The sequence below is a fragment of the Physeter macrocephalus genome, chromosome 17 (genome assembly GCF_002837175.3).
Source record: "Physeter macrocephalus isolate SW-GA chromosome 17, ASM283717v5, whole genome shotgun sequence".
NCBI lineage: Eukaryota > Metazoa > Chordata > Mammalia > Artiodactyla > Physeteridae > Physeter > Physeter macrocephalus.
The window spans coordinates 12262797-12279286 of NC_041230.1; the positions used below are offsets into that span (position 1 = coordinate 12262797).

Here is a 16490-nt window from a genome sequence, read left to right on the forward strand (position 1 = left end):
ATTGCAGGAAGTTCTATTGGATGGTGCTGTTCTATACCCTTTATTTCCTTATGAAAAGATGATAAATGTCTAGGTCTGCAGCATCTACAATGGTACAATTTAGGTCTGGTACCTTTGGGAGGGGACATCTAGAATGGTTATTTTGTTGGAAGATAGGGATTAGAGGATGTTATTTTGTGGGCTTGATGTTGGATTTGAGGCAACTGTGACATCCCTAAAGAAATGTCAAGTGGAGAGTTTGTATTAGTTCCTATAAAGGCTTAGCTGCTGTAACAAGCAGACGCCATAAGGCAATAGTTTAAAGGAGGTGGAGGATTCTTTCTCTCCCACTTAACAGCCTTGTGGTAAGTGGGCCAGGGTGGATAGGCGGCTCTGTTCCACATGAGATGATGCCGGGACCCAAGTTCCTTCCATCTTGTTGTTCTGCCATCCCCTTAGGGCACTGTCTTCATCTCTGTGGGCTCAGAACTGGGTTGTAGTCAGAAGAGCATTCTAAGCTGGTAGAACAAGGAAAGAGTGGAAAGTGCAGGGGGGCAAGAAGTGAGGGAGAAGGTGTACCTGTCACTTCTGCTCACATTCTATTGATGAATTCTCCTAGCCACACCTAGCCTCTCAGAGGAAGATGGGAAATGTAGTCTATCTGGGCAGCCCCATGGCCGCCTTCACCTCTATTACTGTGGCAGAAGGGGAGGACAGAGCTCATGCACTGGAAATGGGTATTAGGTCTGGAACTTGGAGGAGAGGTCCGAAATGGAGATGTGGGTTAGGTAGTTATCTGCACAGAGGTGGTGTTTAAGGGCATGGGGATGGCAAGGCGACTCAGAGTGAGCTTGAGGGAAGAGAAGGGAAGAGGGCCTAGAATCAAGCCATGGGATACCCCATCATTTAAAGGATGGGGCCAGGAACATCTTTATGTGTAGCCACAATCCCTCATGCAGTGACCTAGCTCATTTTTCTTCTCTCTGACTCTCTCCTCAGACCTTGTATGACCCCATCAACCCTGACAGGGAGACCCTTGACCAGCCTTCACTTACAGACCCCCAGCGTCTGTCCAATGAACAGGAGGTGCTTCGGGCTCTGGAGCCCCTGCTGGCCCAGGCCAACTTCTCCTCGCTCTCACAGGACACCCTGGCTTATGCTCTGGTGGTCCATCACCCTCAGGATAAGGTCAAGGTGCTTGTCTTCCAGAGGAGAACCAAAACTCCCAGGATGCCTTGGGGGTAGGGGTGGAGCCTTTGGGAAGCAGAGGCTGCTGGGAGTTGTAGTCCTGAACACAGGGCACTAGCCCTTGTGGCACCTTTGGTGAATTAGAAAAAGGCGCCTCTTTCTCAGGTCACTTCACTGCCATCTGTTGGAAAAGTATAATAAGATACAGGTCTTCTTAGGACTAGAGACTTTATCACCATCTGCCAGAAAACCAATACAGCTGTCCTTTGGTATGGGGGGGATTGGTTCCAGGACCCCTGTGGATATAAAAATCCCCAGATGCTCAAGTCCCTTATGTAAAATGGCATAGTATTTGCATATATATATGCACATCCTCCTTCATACTTTGTCATCTCTGATTACTTATAATACCTAATACAATTTAAATGCTATGTAAAGTAGTCGGTGGTACACAGCAAATTCCAGTTTTGCTTTCTGGAATTAAAAAATTTTTTTCTCCATGCCGTAGTTGGTTGAATCAATGATGTGAAACTCACGGATACAGAGGGCTGACTATAATAGATAATATCAGTACAAAATACTCACCATTAAAGTCAACAAAATTAGGGAATTCCCTGGCAGTCCAGTGGTTAGGAGTCAGCGCTTTCACTGCTGGGGTGCAGGTTCCACCCCTGGTCAGGAAACTAAGAAGATCCCATAAGCCATGTGGTGCGGCCAAAAGAAAAAATAAAGTCAACAAAATTATAATAAAAATACTAAAATCTTCCAGATTTCCACATTTTAGTGATTTTTAAGATGTGCTTTCTTTTCCAAAGTCATACTTTACTGTCTCTGAAATTGGGATGTGACTTACAAGGGGTAGTGTGAAATAGTTTAATTGGCAATATATTTTCCCTTTTAGTTGCTTCATAAAATAATAAATTATAGAGTATCTTAAAATCAGTGGCATCTTAGATTCTAGGAAATACGGTAATAAAGATGACTGTGATGTGAATGGCACCATCTTGGGTGGTGTGCCCTTGTGCAGTATTCAACATGAACAGCCGTACGTGGCTGTTCTGCCTACACACTGGGTGATGATAAGCCTGGGAAGTGGGGGGCAGGGGATCATCGGGGGCAGGGGCATCTAATTCGAGTATCCCGCACTCACGCCCCAGCTTATGCTCAGCTGCCCCTGTTTCCTTCCCCCTTGGCAGGTGACGATAAATTTGGACCAGTATATCTACATGCAGTTCTGGGCCCTGGGCCAGCGAGTCGGGCAGATGCCCCGTAAGTCCAGCGTGGGCTCCAAGCGTGGCTTCTTCAAGTCGCCCCCTGCAGAGAGGTGAGGCGGCCCTTGGTTCCCTAGCTGCAGCGAGAGGGAGCAAGGTTAGAGTCGAGAGGGGACTGACAGGTCAGTGTCTGGATTTGGGTGTCTGGGACCCGGGTGGGAAGTCAAGAAAGGGGGAGAGGTGAATCAAACACTGCCTTTTCTTTCCAAGGAGAAGTAAGAACTACAATTCCCAGGGGAAGAGAAAGGGTAAGGACCTTTTTCTCCATTTTCCAAATGAGGAAAACTGAGGCTCAGAGAGGGAAGACCACATTCTGAAAAAGTGGTACCGCCAGGATTCTGATGAGCATTATGTTTTTAACAGATATTCAAATACAGAGTAGGGTCAGGAGAGCCAGACCTTCTCACAGTCGGCCAGTGGACCTGTCAATCACCCAATCCTTCTGGAAATCAGTGTATCAAATACGGTCACGAATCCAAAAACAAAACACAACAAAAACCAAAGACAGAAAGTCTCTTATATCCCTTAAACCAGTAATTCCACTTCCAGGAATCTATTCCAAGGACATACTTATACTTGCAGACTCTGTGTTTAATTATCTGTCTCTCATGCTGGACTCTAAGCTCCACAAAGGCAGCTCCACAAAGGCAGTGTTGTCTCGCCAGAGCTAAATAGCACTCCCTGGCAACTAGCAGATACTCTGAAATATATATAGAATTTGAATTTGAAAATTAACTGAAGTAATAAACTAAAATGGAAAATAAAAAAAAAGAATAGCGGTATATACGTACATACGTGTGCAACTAAATCACTTCGCTGTACACAGGAAACTAACACAATATTGTAAATCAACTATACTTCAATTAACAAATAATAAAAAAGGTAATTAACTAAAGAATCTTAGCTCTCATTAATCAGTTCTTAAAATCAGAAGCAACCTATGTGTCCAATAAAAAGGGATTGTATCCATGTCACTGATCCCTTATTGTTGAACACTGATGTCTGACTTTCCTCCCACCATTGTTAATTAGCTTTTAAAATGATGATGTGACTACAGAGCCAGAGAGAGTGTCCTAGGGTGGGAGTGGGGCTCCCTGGGGTGGTCCTGACCATCCTTGCCCCTCCATCTCTGGCCATCAGGAGATACTTTAAGCGGGTGGTGCTAGCAGCCCGAACGAAGCGGGGGCACATGGTGCTGAAGAGCTTCAAGGACATGCCGTTGGAGGGCCTGGAGCAGCTGCTGCCCGAGCTGAAGGTGCGCACGCCCACCCTACAGCGGGCCCTGCTCAATTTCACATTGGCCGTCTCGGGTGTGGTGTTCTTCGTCAATGTGGGCATGGTGGTGCTCTCTGACCTCAAGATGGCCACCTCCCTGCTGCTGCTGCTCTTCACTGCCTTCATGGGCCTGCGGGCCTCCAAGGTAAGCGGCCCACCCCGCCGGGCCTGCTCCTTGGTGCTCAGCCAGGTCAGGCCACCCTATCGTTTTGTTTCTCTTTTTGTGGATTATTCCTGCTTCGTGCTGTGCTTCCTTTCCTTTCCTTATTTACTCAACGCAACCTTGGGCGGGTTTCTTGATCTCTCTGTGCCTCGATCTCCTCATCTGGAAAATGGGTATAATAGCAAGACCTGCCTGGTATGGCTGTTGGGAGGAGGAAATGAGTGAATCTGTGAGGAACACTGGATGCAGGGCTGGCATGTGGCTAGTGGGACACAAGTGCTCACAGCCACTCACTGCACTCACTTAGCGACGTGGGAAGGGTGTGTGTTTTAGAACCAGACTGCCTGGGTTTGAATCTAGTTCTACCGTGTTCTAGCTGCGTGACCTTTTTTTTTTTTTTTTGTGGTACGCGGGCCTCTCACTGCCGTGGCCCCTCCCGTTGCGGAGCACAGGCTCCGGACGCTCAGGCCCAGCGGCCACGGCTCACGGGCCCAGCCGCTCCGCGGCACGTGGGATCTTCCCGGACCGGGGCGCGAACCCGCGTCCCCTGCGTCGGCAGGCGGACTCTCAGCCACTGCGCCACCAGGGAAACCCGTGTCCTTTATTTTTTAGCTTTTTTTTTTTTTTTTTTTTTTGGTGGCATATGGGATCTTACTTAGTTCCCTGACCAGGGATCGAACCCATTCCCCTGCAGTGGAAGCGTGGAGTCCTAACCACTGAACCTCCAGGGAAGTCCCTAGCTGTGTGACCTTGAACAAGCTGCTTAACCTCTCTGTGCCTCTTTAAAGTGGAGATGACAGCGGGGGTTGTTGTGAGGAGTAAATGAATTAATATGCATACAGTGCAGAAAACAGAGCCTGGCACATAGTACAGAAGGTATCCTATGAGGGTTCGCCATTACCATTATTACTACTATTATTACTGACTGGGCTCTTGTCTCCTGAGTCTGGGCTTCCCCATCCTGGCCAGGTGTCACTATCACCAGGAGAGCTATTTTATAAATGCAGCCTCCTGTGTTCTAGCCCATATGGACTGAATTGGAAACTCTGGGAACGGGGCCTGTATTAGTAACAAGCTCCCTTCCTGATTCCGCTACATGTGAGTGCAGGGCTGCCTCATCCAGTTGTGCAGGTTGTTCACCATCCAAGGATGCGTGGCCAAAGGGACAGTTGGGGGCTGGAATCCAGCTTGTGCTTTGCTTGCTGAGCCGCGAGCTCTGTCTCGAGGCTGAGGTGGCCTCGAGGGGCTGCCTTTTACTGATTCTCCCCAGGGTTGGCACTGGCCCCAGGAAGGTGGACTGGTATGAAGTGTCTGTTGTGCCCGATCATTCACTTGCTGGTTCACTGGCTTTCAAGCTGTTCTCAGCCATCCCAGTGGGCTCGTAGGAAGCCTGGTTAATAAATCCCACAGATAATAACCAGACTGCGCTGGCTGAGAGGGTTGCAGGGGTATGGGGGAGCGCTTCCTATCTAGAACCGGGGGTCAGGTGGGATCGGAGGGAGGCTCTGAGAGGCGGGGATTGAGCCTTTCAGGGGGCTGGGTGAGCATAGCTTGGGGGATCTCACAGTGATGGAGTCTGGGGTGCAGCGTGGTGAAGCGAGGCCCCAGAGGGAGGGGTGAGGGCCTTGAATGCCAAGGCCGGGGCCCTGGACGTCATCCTCAGGGCAGGGGGCTATGGAAGGGCTGTAAGCATAGAGGGCGTGTGGCAGCCACGGACAACAGAGGGGAAGGTGCCCAGCTGCTCTGGGGAGGACAGACAGAGTTCTAGCCCAGGGAGGACCATCCATGCTACCTCTCGGCGGCCCGTGGGGATGGAGGGTCCTGAGCCTCTTGGGCTCTGAAGCACCCAGTTTAAAACCCAGTTCCCTAGTTAATTTACGGCATCCCTTAGACGTTTTCCCATGCCCCGGGCTGAGCCCCCATGCCTTAACTTTATCATTTATTTATTTATTTATTTTTTAATTTGGCTTGTGGGATCTCAGCTCCTCAAGCAGGGATTCAGCCCGGGCCATGGCACCGAAAGCACCGAATCCTAGCCACTAGACCACCAGGGAACTCCCTCCATGCCTTAAATGTGGGCCTCCCCGGCCTCCATCCAGCTGCCCACACAGCATCCATGTTCCCCTAAATCCCCTTGTCCTCCCGAGTTCCCCGTCTTGGGACAGATGCTCAGATCAAACACCTGGGAGGCTGATTTTGCCGCAGGATACACGTCCCTCTTTCTCCTTCCGCCCCCCCCCCCCCCCACGAAAGATCTCATCCACTTCCGTGGTTTCCGCAAGCAGCTCCCCATCATCTCCTAGGTCGGGGTGCTCTGTGCTCAGCCTGAAGCAGCCAAGTTGGCCAGGTGGAGGGCAGCATCTCTCCCACACCTGCTCCTCCTCCTGGTTCTCCATCTGTGGTTGACCCCGTTGTCCCCCAGTCACCGGCTAGACCCCTGGAAGTCACCCTGGCCCTGCCCCCCAACCCGTCAGTCCTCAGCCCGTCCTTCCTGCCCCCCCGCTCCAAGTCTCTGTGCCCACCTCCTCTCCTCTATCCTGGCTCCAGCTCAGACCTTCTTCCTAGCCCCACCCCCGCAACTGGTCCCCTCCAGCCCATCCCCATTGGCCCCGGGGCTGGCCCTGCTTCTCCCTTGCTCACAACTTGGCATCGGAGGCCTTGCTTCCCCAGCTTCATCTGACACGATTCTAAGCTTCAGCTCTACCAAAATATACTTGTAGCTCCTCCCCCCGCTTCTCTTTTCTTCTCTCCCTTTGCATATGCTGTTCCTCCTTCTGAAATGTCCTATCCCTGTTATTGGGCTGACCAACCCTGCCTCAGCCCTTACCCTCAGCTCAGAGGCTCCAGAAAGCCCTCCCAGGCTTCCTGGGCTGAGAAGGCTCCTGCTGTACTCTGGTCCACTGGGGGCCCCCTCAGCGCAGCACAGGGGAGGCCCGTGAGGCAGCCTGAGAAGGGTTATTGAGCTGGCATCCCAGAGATGCCTCAGGGCCGGGCCAGCCCTGGAGGGAGAGGTGTGGGCCACACGGACAGACAGCCACGTGCCTGACGGAGGTCGCAGTGGGCCCTGCAGGAACCCGAGGATGCATCTGCTCATCTGTGGGAAGTGATGGCCATCCTGAACCTTGACAATGAGGCAGTGAGTGTCTCCCAAGAACAGCTAGAGCTGGCTTGGCCTGTTCCAAGGCCCAGAAGCCTGAGAGAGCAGGGTGTGCTCAGGGCAATGCTCGGGGTAAATTGACTAATTCCATGTGGGCTGCGTTCAGAGGGGAGAAGCAGGAGGTGAGTGGGAGAAATCCTCAGGGGCCAGGCCATGGAGTTTGGACTCTCTGAGGGCACGAGGGAGCCATGGGAGGGCTGTGAGCCGGGGAGGAGCAGGGTCAGTTCTGGGGCTGTGCGGAGACAGACTGGAGTGGGGAAGACTGAGGCCAGGGAGGAGGCTGGGGCTATGCGTTAAGTGGGCTGGAGGGGACGGGACCCCGCAGAGAGAGTCAAGGCGGGAGGATGGAGCCAGATCCTGACAGGCTGGCGAGGAGGAGGCGAGGACGGCGCCAGAGGTCTGGCCTGTGATGGGGTAGGTGGTGGGGCCACCCCAGATAGGGACCCCAGGGGAGGAAGAAGCTGCGCGAGGAGCTGGGTGAGAGGAGACACCACACTCAGCGCGGGCCGCGTTGAAGGGAACATCCAGGTGGCCAGTGGTGAGCCCTCTCCGGGGAGAGGTCTGGCCTCATCTGCGTGCCGGGGAGTGGCACGACCTGCTCACTTAACCTGCGAGGATTCTACTCCATAGGCTTGGCAGAAACAGGCACACAACGCAACGTGTTTTTCATACCAGACGGTCCCGAACGCACGCAATTCCTGTATCTTGCCTCCAGCCAAGGAAAGGGAGATTTGTTCCAATGCGGGGACATAAACCAACTGTGCTGGCCATTTCAGCGATTTTCCAGGGCTGTGTTCATTTCAGAGGCGTTTCACCTTAGGTCTCCGAGTAAGATGGGCAACACTCTATGGGCAGAAGACACTTGTGTTTCAAGGACGAGCATCCAGCAAGGGGTGTGGACGAATATGTGTAGCTAATGTTTAGATGCTTGTGACTGGCTAGCCTTTGTGCCAAGTGTTTTATTAACTTCCGGAGCACTTCCTGTCATCTGCCTTGGTTCACAGACAGCGCTACCCGAGGACTTAGGTCTTAGCCACAGCCTCACGGCTGGAGGGGGGCAGAGATGGGACTGGCATCCAGGCCTGTGGGCTGCAGGACCCAGCAGCCTTGAACTCAGTTGGTGGATGAGAAGAGAAATCTGGGTGGAGGTTCTGAGTGTGAGCCCCAGGGGGCACTGGTGGGCTCTCATTTCCCTCCTTAGGGCCAACAAGGATGGGGAAAGGGGTCCAGGCGAGGCGGGGCCAAAGGTGGGGAAGGGGGGCAGCCAGTAGACAGCTGGGCCCCAGACCTGGCCCTCCCTCCCTTCTTCTCCGAAAAGGGCTCATCAAGTATGTGTTGCCCTTTAACACTTCTCTTGGACAATTTAACATTTAAAACCTTTTTTTTTAATTATGGAAAAGTTCAAACAGATGCAGAAATAGAATAGTATAATAAGCTCCCTTGTAGCCAGCACCAGCGTCAACACTTAGCAACAGTCAATCAGGTTTCACCTAAAGACCGCCTCCCTGACCACTGGATTATTTTGAAACAGATCCTACACGCGTCATCTGGGAACACTTCAGTATGTGTCTAGACGATAAGGATTAAAAAAAAAAAAAATCATTGTAATAAAAAGTGCCCAGACTAAAACTCCTATGGTCCGGAAATCCTCAAACACATCCATTAATACGTGGCTCAGATGAGCAGACCAGGGGCGAGAGCATGTGGGTTAAACATACAAATACCCAGGCCCCAGTCCTGGGGACATGAACAGAAGAGGTCTGGGGAGGTCCCTGGAGCCCTCGGGAAGGGCTGTACCAGCGTAAGTGACCCAGGGGTGTGTATATGGGTGAGGCTGCGTGCTGGGTGTGTGTGTGTGGGGGGGGGGTGTTTGGATGGGGGTGTGGAGACCCAGCACGGCCCTGACCCTCCCGGATCTCGTCTGTCCTGCAGATGTTCGGACAGCGGCGCAGCGTGCAGGCGCTGGAGCTGGCGCACATGCTCTACTACCGCAGCACGTCCAACAACTCGGAGCTGCTCAGCGCCCTGGCCCTGCGCGCGCAGGACGAGCACACCAAGGAGGCGCTGCTGGCGCACAGCTTCCTGGCCCGGCGGCCCCGGGGGGCGCGGGGCCAGCCGGAAGGTAGGACTGCGAGTGCAGGTGGCCCACCCTGCCCCGCCCCCTCGAGGCCCCGCCCCCTCGAGGCCCCGCCCCCTCGAGGCCCCGCCCCCTCGAGGCCATGCCTGGCTCAGACGTGGCCCCACCTGGAACAGACTCCATCCACCCTGCCCCTACCGGGTTGAGACTACCGTTAGTCCCAAGTGGCCCTGCCCCAGTGAGACACCATCCCCACGATGCCCACCTCCCAGTCCCGGCTCGCGCTGGTGAACCCTTCAGCAGTCGGGACCCCTGACCCAGCTTCTGCTCTTCCCTGGGGTGACCTCCCCCTCCTAACCTCAACCTCGATAGGAGTCTTGGATCAGGCTCCTGTTGTGGCATGCTCCCCACTCCCCGCCCGCTTCTTCCTATACGTGAACCCAAACACTTTCTACAAGACACCCTTATCCGTTACCTGTTTAAGCGCCCTGAGCAAGAGTCCCTGGCTTGTCCCCAGATGAGAGCCCCAAAGCTGAGCTTCCTAGGCTTTGTCCCACTCCCCTAGGCTTCTCCTAAACCCAGGCCCCTCTTATTCGTTGTGCTGCAGCCTCCCTGCTGCCCGCTCTCAGTCCTTCCAGGTCTGTCTGACCTCCTCACAACACCTGCCTCTCCCTCTGCAGAGACCTCCCAGTGGCTCCAGTCGGAGGTGGAGAACTGGCTTCTAGCCCAGTCAGGCTGTGACGTGGCCTTCAACGGAACTCGGGCCCTGGCGCACCTGCAAGCCCTGACCCCCAGCATCGGGATGTACCCGCCCCCGGGTTTCCCCAAACTAGACCTGTTGGCTACTATCACTTCCCCCAAGGCTGCACCACCCAGCACTGACGACCCCTAATCGAAACCTCTCTGTCCCGCCCCGCCCAGCCAGCTGGTTGGGAACTAAGCTCCGCCGCCCCCTCGACAAGCCGTCAATCATGGCTACGATGCTTCACCACTCCACAACTTCCAGTTACTCATTACTACTTAACGTTACTCTGTTTTCTTACACAAAGTCGCCCATCAAGGCAGCCTGCTGTTGCTAGGCCCGCTCTTCGGATGAACAGCCAATCAAAGCTTTTTGGCTCTGCTTCTGTTCCATCTTGGTCCCCCGCCCCCCCATCCCACCCCCGCAAACATTTAAACGTGGTGCCAGCCAATCACAGCTGTGCAACGCTACAAACCACCAGGCGCAGTTGTTAAACCGTGCCCTCCCGAGGCTATATGTCACTGTCTTTTTAGCCTGTACCGGGCAAACTGCCCATCGTGTTCACCGAGGCGGAGCTCCAGCCCACGTCCAATGAGAGCCTTTTAGCCCGGTTCTCTGGCAAACCGCCAATGACAGCTGTTGGCCACAACCAACCTTGGGCAGCCAGTTGTCCCTGCATGGAAGCAACCAATCAGAATTTTTAGAGGAGACCTGATCTTTCTATCAATTGCAGCTACTTATAAGGCAGGCCATTTGGTCAGCTGTCGATCAGCTTGTCCAGGCTGAAGGGGTTGGGAGCTTGGTGCCAGGCAGAAAGCTGGGCCAGGAGGAACCAGAAACTATCCTCACCCCAAGGCTCACGTCCACTCAGGCCCCAACAACAAAACTCAGACGGCTTCCCTGCCCAGGTCCCTCGCCCTTTCTACAGAAACTACCTCAGCCTGGATCTTGCCTGCACCAGTGGCCTGTGCAATATTTATTGGTCTGTCAGTTTCTCCCCTGTCCCCTCTCCCAAAGGAATAAATCATGTTTCACAAATCTGGATGAGTGGGATAGCCGCAGGGGTTGGAGAGAAGGAAGGCATTGGAATCTGGAAAGAAGAGACTCTGGGTCTTGGGGGAATGCATTTTGGGTGGATCCCGGGCAAAGAAAGCTGTAGTCCTAGAGAGAGACTGGGCTTGGAGTTGGTGAAATAGACTGGCTGTGGGTCACAGAAGAGGATCTTAGGGAGGAACTGACTCCTGAGCAGAGCCCTGGTTCCCCAAAAGACTGAGTCTTCTGAACACGGAAGATAGGGCAGATTGTTCACTGCACAGAGACACACAGCCAGGGGATGGGTTGGTGTACAAGCCAGCCTCTCCCCATCCCACATGTGTCTTGATGTGGGGTTGAGTAAGCCTGGAGAAGGGGGGGTGTCATCTAATTTTTACTAAGGTGTCATATGGATTAGAGGCGGCATTTGGAGAGGGTGGGGGAAGAAGAGGGGTTGGGTTCCAAGAGGGAAATGGAAAAGTGTCTTCTCAGAGGAAGGGTCAGAGGGAGAAAAAAAAGAGACCAACTGTTAACCAACCAGGGTTCTTGGCCTCCTTAATCAATAGAAATTGATCAGAGGCCAGATAAGAAATTCAGGCAAGGCTTTATTGGGGTCCCTGCTGCAGCAGGGGGGAGCGAGAACAAACAACAGTTTCCCTTGAAGTGGGGTGAGCTAGTCCCTTCTATGGGGTGAGGGTAGGGGTGTGTCCAGGGGTTGGGCCAGAGGAGTGGCTTAGGTGTTTTGCCCACCCCTTCGGTGGTGTGTGCAGTGGGCATGCGCAGTACCCTGCTTCTGCTCCTGGTTCTTCAGAAGTGGCAGTTGGGCTTTTTGGTCTCTCTGTATCTTGTTGTCCAGAATTTGCCCCAAGTGCACATGCACGCAGTGAGTCCCTTATAGTTTCTTTGTATTTTGTAGCTGGAGGAAATGTTTGTCCAGGTGCAAGCAAGGTAGCAAAGGGTCCCATGTCCCAGCCTGTCTAACAGCAATCTAGCACAAGACACACAGCCTCGCTGGTTGAGAGAGAGAGACCCTTGGCCAAGGAGAGAGGACTAGAAACACAGATTCCTGGTTCTTACCTAGAAGTGCCTGAAGGTCTAGTCTTGGGAGGAATCCTGAGCTTTGAGACCGGAGGGCCCGGGGGCCTCGGGTCTGTGGAAGGGGACGAAGGGCTGCTGGGACCGCGGGCTCCTGTATCCCAAGTTAGAGAGAGATGGGGGCCTGGAGCTAGACATTCTGAAGGCCAAGCTGCTGCTGATGGGGGCTGTCCCCATGCAGGAACGATCAGGCACGAGCAGCCTGGGTCCCAGAAGAAGGAAGGAAGGAGGCAAAGGCAGAACGAGCGGTTAAATGGTTTTATTTTCTGGAGGCGGGGTGGGGGCTTCGGGGTGAGGTGGAGGGGCTGGGAGCCGGCTGGGGAGCCAAGGGGACGCGCGGCCCTCACTCCCGCTTCCGCAAGTGGATGTAGATGATGCCGCTGGCCAGGGCGAGGGGGAAGGCCACCCAGGCCAGGGCGAAGCAGTAACCGAAGCTGCCCCCTGATGGGCGCTCCGCCAGGATCTCCTCGGCATGAATGGCGTAGATCAGCGCCCCGGTAAACACCGCCACGCCTGTGAGGAGATGGGAACCACGCGTCACGCAGGACCCGCACAAGAAGACTGCATTTCCCAACAACCCACGGGCCAAAGAAGACGCGGGAGGGCGAGTGCGCAGCTCCGCTGCCTGCTGGGAGTTGTGGTTCGCTCCCCCAGCGCCGTGCCTCGGGGCCACTGCAGACTGGCCTTGGGCAATTTAGTTAATTTTTTCGGGCCCCCCTTACTCATCCATTAAATGGGACGAAAATACCTACTCATCCATCCATCCATTCAAGGAATACTTTTGAGCACCTTTCTACAAGCCAAGCGCACATACAGTGAATTAGTAGAACAAGAGGGAACCTAGAAAGATAATGTTCCCCCAAACTGATGACTATGCTTAACTTAGTCCTTTGCACCTGAAGTCAAAAAACTGAAAAGTACATAAAACTCCCTGAAGTGTCTGATACATAGTAGGTCCACAAGAAACAGCAGCTGGCTGACATTATAAGACCACTACTATTATGATTCAGAGTTCCCTCCTGGGGTATTAAATAGCTACCTATCCCTGCTGGCCCCCCTTCATCCCTGGGATCTAAATTATTTGTCCACACCCTCTTCCCCAGCCCTGGCTCCTTGAAGCCGTAAGTGCCAGTTCCCCCATAACTCAGAGCTGCACACTACAAACCGCCAAGTCACTGAAAACTACAACTCCCCTAAGTCCCTGGGGCAGAGAGGTAGCCAAGGGAGGAAGCTCAGGTGGTCTTTGGGTTGTTGAGAATTGTTTTCATTCATCAGATGTCCATTCTCAGCTCCCCGCCACCCACACACACATCCTCACAGGCCTCCTCCCTTCCCTTCAATTCCCAGGGAACAGTGCTCACTGGTGCAAAGCTGGCAGAGGCCAGTGGCATAGAAGAGCCCTCCTCGCCGCATGGTGTAGAGCTGGAACATGAACAGGATGAAGGACAGACAGCAGAGGATGAGGGACAGCACCATGAGGACCTGTACCGCCTTCAGCCAGCCTGCAATAGGAGACAGAGGTGGAAGTCACAGCAGGTCCAGAGTTCCAGCTCCACCTGCTTGCTCGTCATTGCCCCCACCAACCCTTCTTCCATTTAGAGACATACAACCTTAGATACTTAGTAGTATCACTTATATCGACCTCAATTCCTGTAACTTTCCTAAATTCCCTTATCAGTTCTAGAAGCTGTTTGCAGATTCTTTAGGATTTTCTATATAAAGATGTTCACTGGGAATCAAGACATTTTTACTTCTTCCTTTCCCATCTTTATGCCTTTTATTTCTTTTTCTTGCCTTGTTGCTTTGGCTACCTCCAGTACAATGTTGTATAGAAGTAGTGAGAGTAGAAATTCTTACTTGCTCTTAGGCAAAAAGCATTTAATCTTTCACCTTGACTTCAAAATTTCTATGGATGCAGCTCCGCCCCTTTAGAACTCAGATGCACCTGGCCCCACTCCTTTAGAACCTTAGAAGGATTCAGCCTCACCTCTTTAGAAACGTAATGTGGTCCACCCCATTGGAACTTGGACAGATTGGTTCCAGCCACCCCTTCAGAACACCTGTCTCCTTAGAACTTTGGAAACATAATCATATCTTCTCAGAATCTTGGGAGCTTTCCCCCCTTTCTTTAAACCTATAGCATGTGGCCTCCATTCCTTCTGAATCATAGGGAGTGGGGCTTTTAGCCCATCCTCTTTAGACTATGAACATACTTCCCCCTACCAACCAGATAGATGGGTCATCATACATCAGCTTCAGTCACTCAGCATGGGGACCCAGACCCACCCACTCAAACCCTGGGGGGTTCCCAATCCTTGGTCCCGGGAGGAGACTTGGGGGTTACCCCTCCCTTTTGCAGACCAGTTTCCAATGCCCCTCACCCCTCACCATTCTCGCTGACATTACTGCAGGCCCACGTTTTGTTGTCACTGTTCCATGTGCAGTCGTACCAGAGATTCAGGGACTCCTTCCCGGGGAGGGTCCACCAGGACTGGGACGGACAGAGGAGCAAGGACAAAGTTAGGGAGACTAGGAAGGGTTAGGAAAAGGGCAAGGTGCCATGGGAAAGCATGGATTTAGTAGGAAAGTGGGGCCGGGGGGAGGCATGTAGGGTGGAGGCAGAGCTCAGAAGGGTGAGTGCTAGGGAAAGGGGGCGGGGCCAGAGTGACTTTAGCGGAGGGGCCTGGCGGAGTCTGCAGGAGAGCAGGAGGCTCCTACTCCAAGTAGGCTTACCTTGTCCAAAGTGGCCACGAAAAGCAGGATGAGAATGAGGATGTGAAGGGCAGAGACCACCAGCAGGAGGAGTGACATGGCTGCGCTGGAAGCCTGGGTGGGGACGTCAGGAGACCATCACGTCAAGAGGTTGGCACAGGGGCGGGGGACATGTCTGAATTCTGGTGGAGAAGGGGGCCGAGTCCAGACTCCCAGGTCTAATGGAAAAGGGGACTAGGAGCCCTGGACTCCCGGTCTGAGGGAGGAGGAGGCTGGGGTCCAGACTCCTGGGTCTGAAGGAGGAGGGGGCTGGGGGCCCGGGGCCTGGACTCCTGAATTCCCCAGGGCCTGCAGGGGGCCAGGGATGGACTCTCGGGTCCGGGAATGAGTAGGACTAGCAATGTGGCCCCCATCTCCTCAGAGCCTTGTCCCTGGGCACATATGGGCCAGGTTATGAAAATTCATATTGCCGCCTGTTCAGATTCATCAGAAGCTGGGGTGTGCCCCCAGAAACAGGCATCCTTGAGTCACCCCACTCGTCTCCTGGGGTGGGGGGAGGAAGGGGGACCCGGTGAGTCATCTGGTCGGTGACTCATCTCGCCCCCTTGCCTCCCAAACACCAGGGAAACCCCAGCCCCTGGCTATGCCCGTGAGGTCCCCACCCCACCCTGCTGCCAGACTAGTGTCTACTGGACACCTTGTAGGGAAAGTGGACAAGACCCGTGTTGGGAGTGGGGAGAGGCCTGAGGAGAAGGAGCCAGTTTCCCATGACCCTTCAAGTGTCCAGAAAGGGTGGGAGAGGGGTGGGGGGAGGTGGCTGAAGGGTCCCCAGACTCTGCTTGTTCTCACGAAAAGCCCTGACCTCAGGGTCCTCGGGGGGAGTGGACAGCCACAGGAAAAAAACGGCAGGAAGTTTTCGGGTGGGGAGGCTCTGTTGGGAACCCTCAAACTTTGCGGGGCTCCACCCCTTCCCAAGTCTCCACCCCAAGTGCGAAGAGATCACTTCTTAAATTACAAGGATTTCCAAGCTTCTCCCAAGCTGGGGGTCTCCTTTCCAAACTGCTGCACACCCAGGTAAAGAAAGAAATCCCAGTCTGAATAACGGATTGGAGACTTACCGAGCGCGGCGGAAAAAGTCAGAGTTGAGTCTGGTCCCTCGCTTGGGCCTCCGTGCCCCGCCCTTCTCCTCCCTCCTTCCACCCTGTCGAGGCCCCCGCCTCTCACCGCCTTTCTCCCTCCCTCCGTCCCTCTCCCCTCTTGCTCTCTCCCTCCTTCTCCCCTCCAATCCCGGAACTCTCTCTCTCTCTCCCCCTCTCCCTCTCTTTCTCCCTCTCTCCCTTTCTCTCTCCTTCTACCTCTTGTCTCTCTCTGTCCTGTCCTCACTGTCTACACCTCCTTCCTCCTCTCTCTCCTCACTCTCCTGGTTTCTCTTTCTCTGCTCCTCTCAATATATACTGACCCTTTTATACCCACCCTCACCACACCCAGCTGAGGTCTGCAGCCAGAGGGAGGGCCCAGGCACTCGGGTTCCTCCTTCTCTGGGCCCCCACCCACTGACCCCAGACAGGCATCTTCTGGGGCTCCCTCCTGCGGTTGAGATGATGCATCCTTGGCAGGAAGGGAAAAGACCTGGGGCCCTCAGGTGGGGCAAGCATCAGGGGTGGGAGGATTTGATTCTCAGGCCTCTGCTCTGGGACTGGTCCTGGGGCTGATGTCTGCTTTCCTTGATGGGGTTTAGGATGAATCCTCAGAGGGATGGGAGACTGGGGGACGAGGCCAGATTCCTGCAGCGTGGAGTG

The 16490-nt window shown here is 53.9% G+C and overlaps 2 protein-coding genes across 3 annotated transcripts in view; one reads left to right on the plus strand and one right to left on the minus strand.

Annotated features, from left to right (window-relative positions):
• The window catches only part of LOC102991858 (transmembrane protein 143), a 12868-nt gene extending 1977 nt beyond the window's left edge, over positions 1–10891 (plus strand). Inside the window, 5 exon segments of the mRNA XM_028478331.1 lie at positions 979–1173; positions 2364–2491; positions 3579–3858; positions 8966–9155; positions 9791–10891. Of these exon segments, the coding sequence (XP_028334132.1) occupies positions 979–1173; positions 2364–2491; positions 3579–3858; positions 8966–9155; positions 9791–10050 (1053 nt within the window). The 3' untranslated portion in view covers positions 10051–10891.
• A 1331-nt stretch (positions 10892–12222) lies between these two features.
• On the minus strand, positions 12223–16112 carry EMP3 (epithelial membrane protein 3 (MAM blood group)). Of its 2 annotated transcripts, none has more exons than XM_007112361.2 (5): positions 15810–16112; positions 14713–14873; positions 14368–14470; positions 13341–13481; positions 12223–12492 (listed from the first exon to the last, which is right to left on the minus strand). In XM_007112361.2, exons 2-5 carry the CDS (start codon positions 14788–14790, stop codon positions 12323–12325), a joined length of 492 nt encoding a protein of 163 aa, XP_007112423.1. In that variant the 5' UTR covers positions 14791–14873; positions 15810–16112; the 3' UTR covers positions 12223–12322. The 2 variants fall into 2 exon arrangements, with proteins under 2 accessions (XP_007112423.1, XP_007112422.1); XM_007112360.4 differs by having other exon boundaries at positions 14713–14805; positions 15810–15928.
• Between the last annotated feature and the right edge of the window lie 378 nt (positions 16113–16490).

Excerpts from the sequence above, each read along its gene's own strand:
- EMP3 (XM_007112361.2), bottom strand. The coding sequence starts at position 14,790 with ATGTCACTCCTCCTGCTGGTGGTCTCTGCCCTTCACATCCTCATTCTC. Across the intron at positions 14,471-14,712 it reads TCGTGGCCACTTTGGACAAG|TCCTGGTGGACCCTCCCCGG; the intron begins GTAAGCCTACTT and ends TGTCCGTCCCAG. Across the intron at positions 12,493-13,340 it reads CCTCTGCCAGCTTTGCACCA|GCGTGGCGGTGTTTACCGGG; the intron begins GTGAGCACTGTT and ends ATCTCCTCACAG.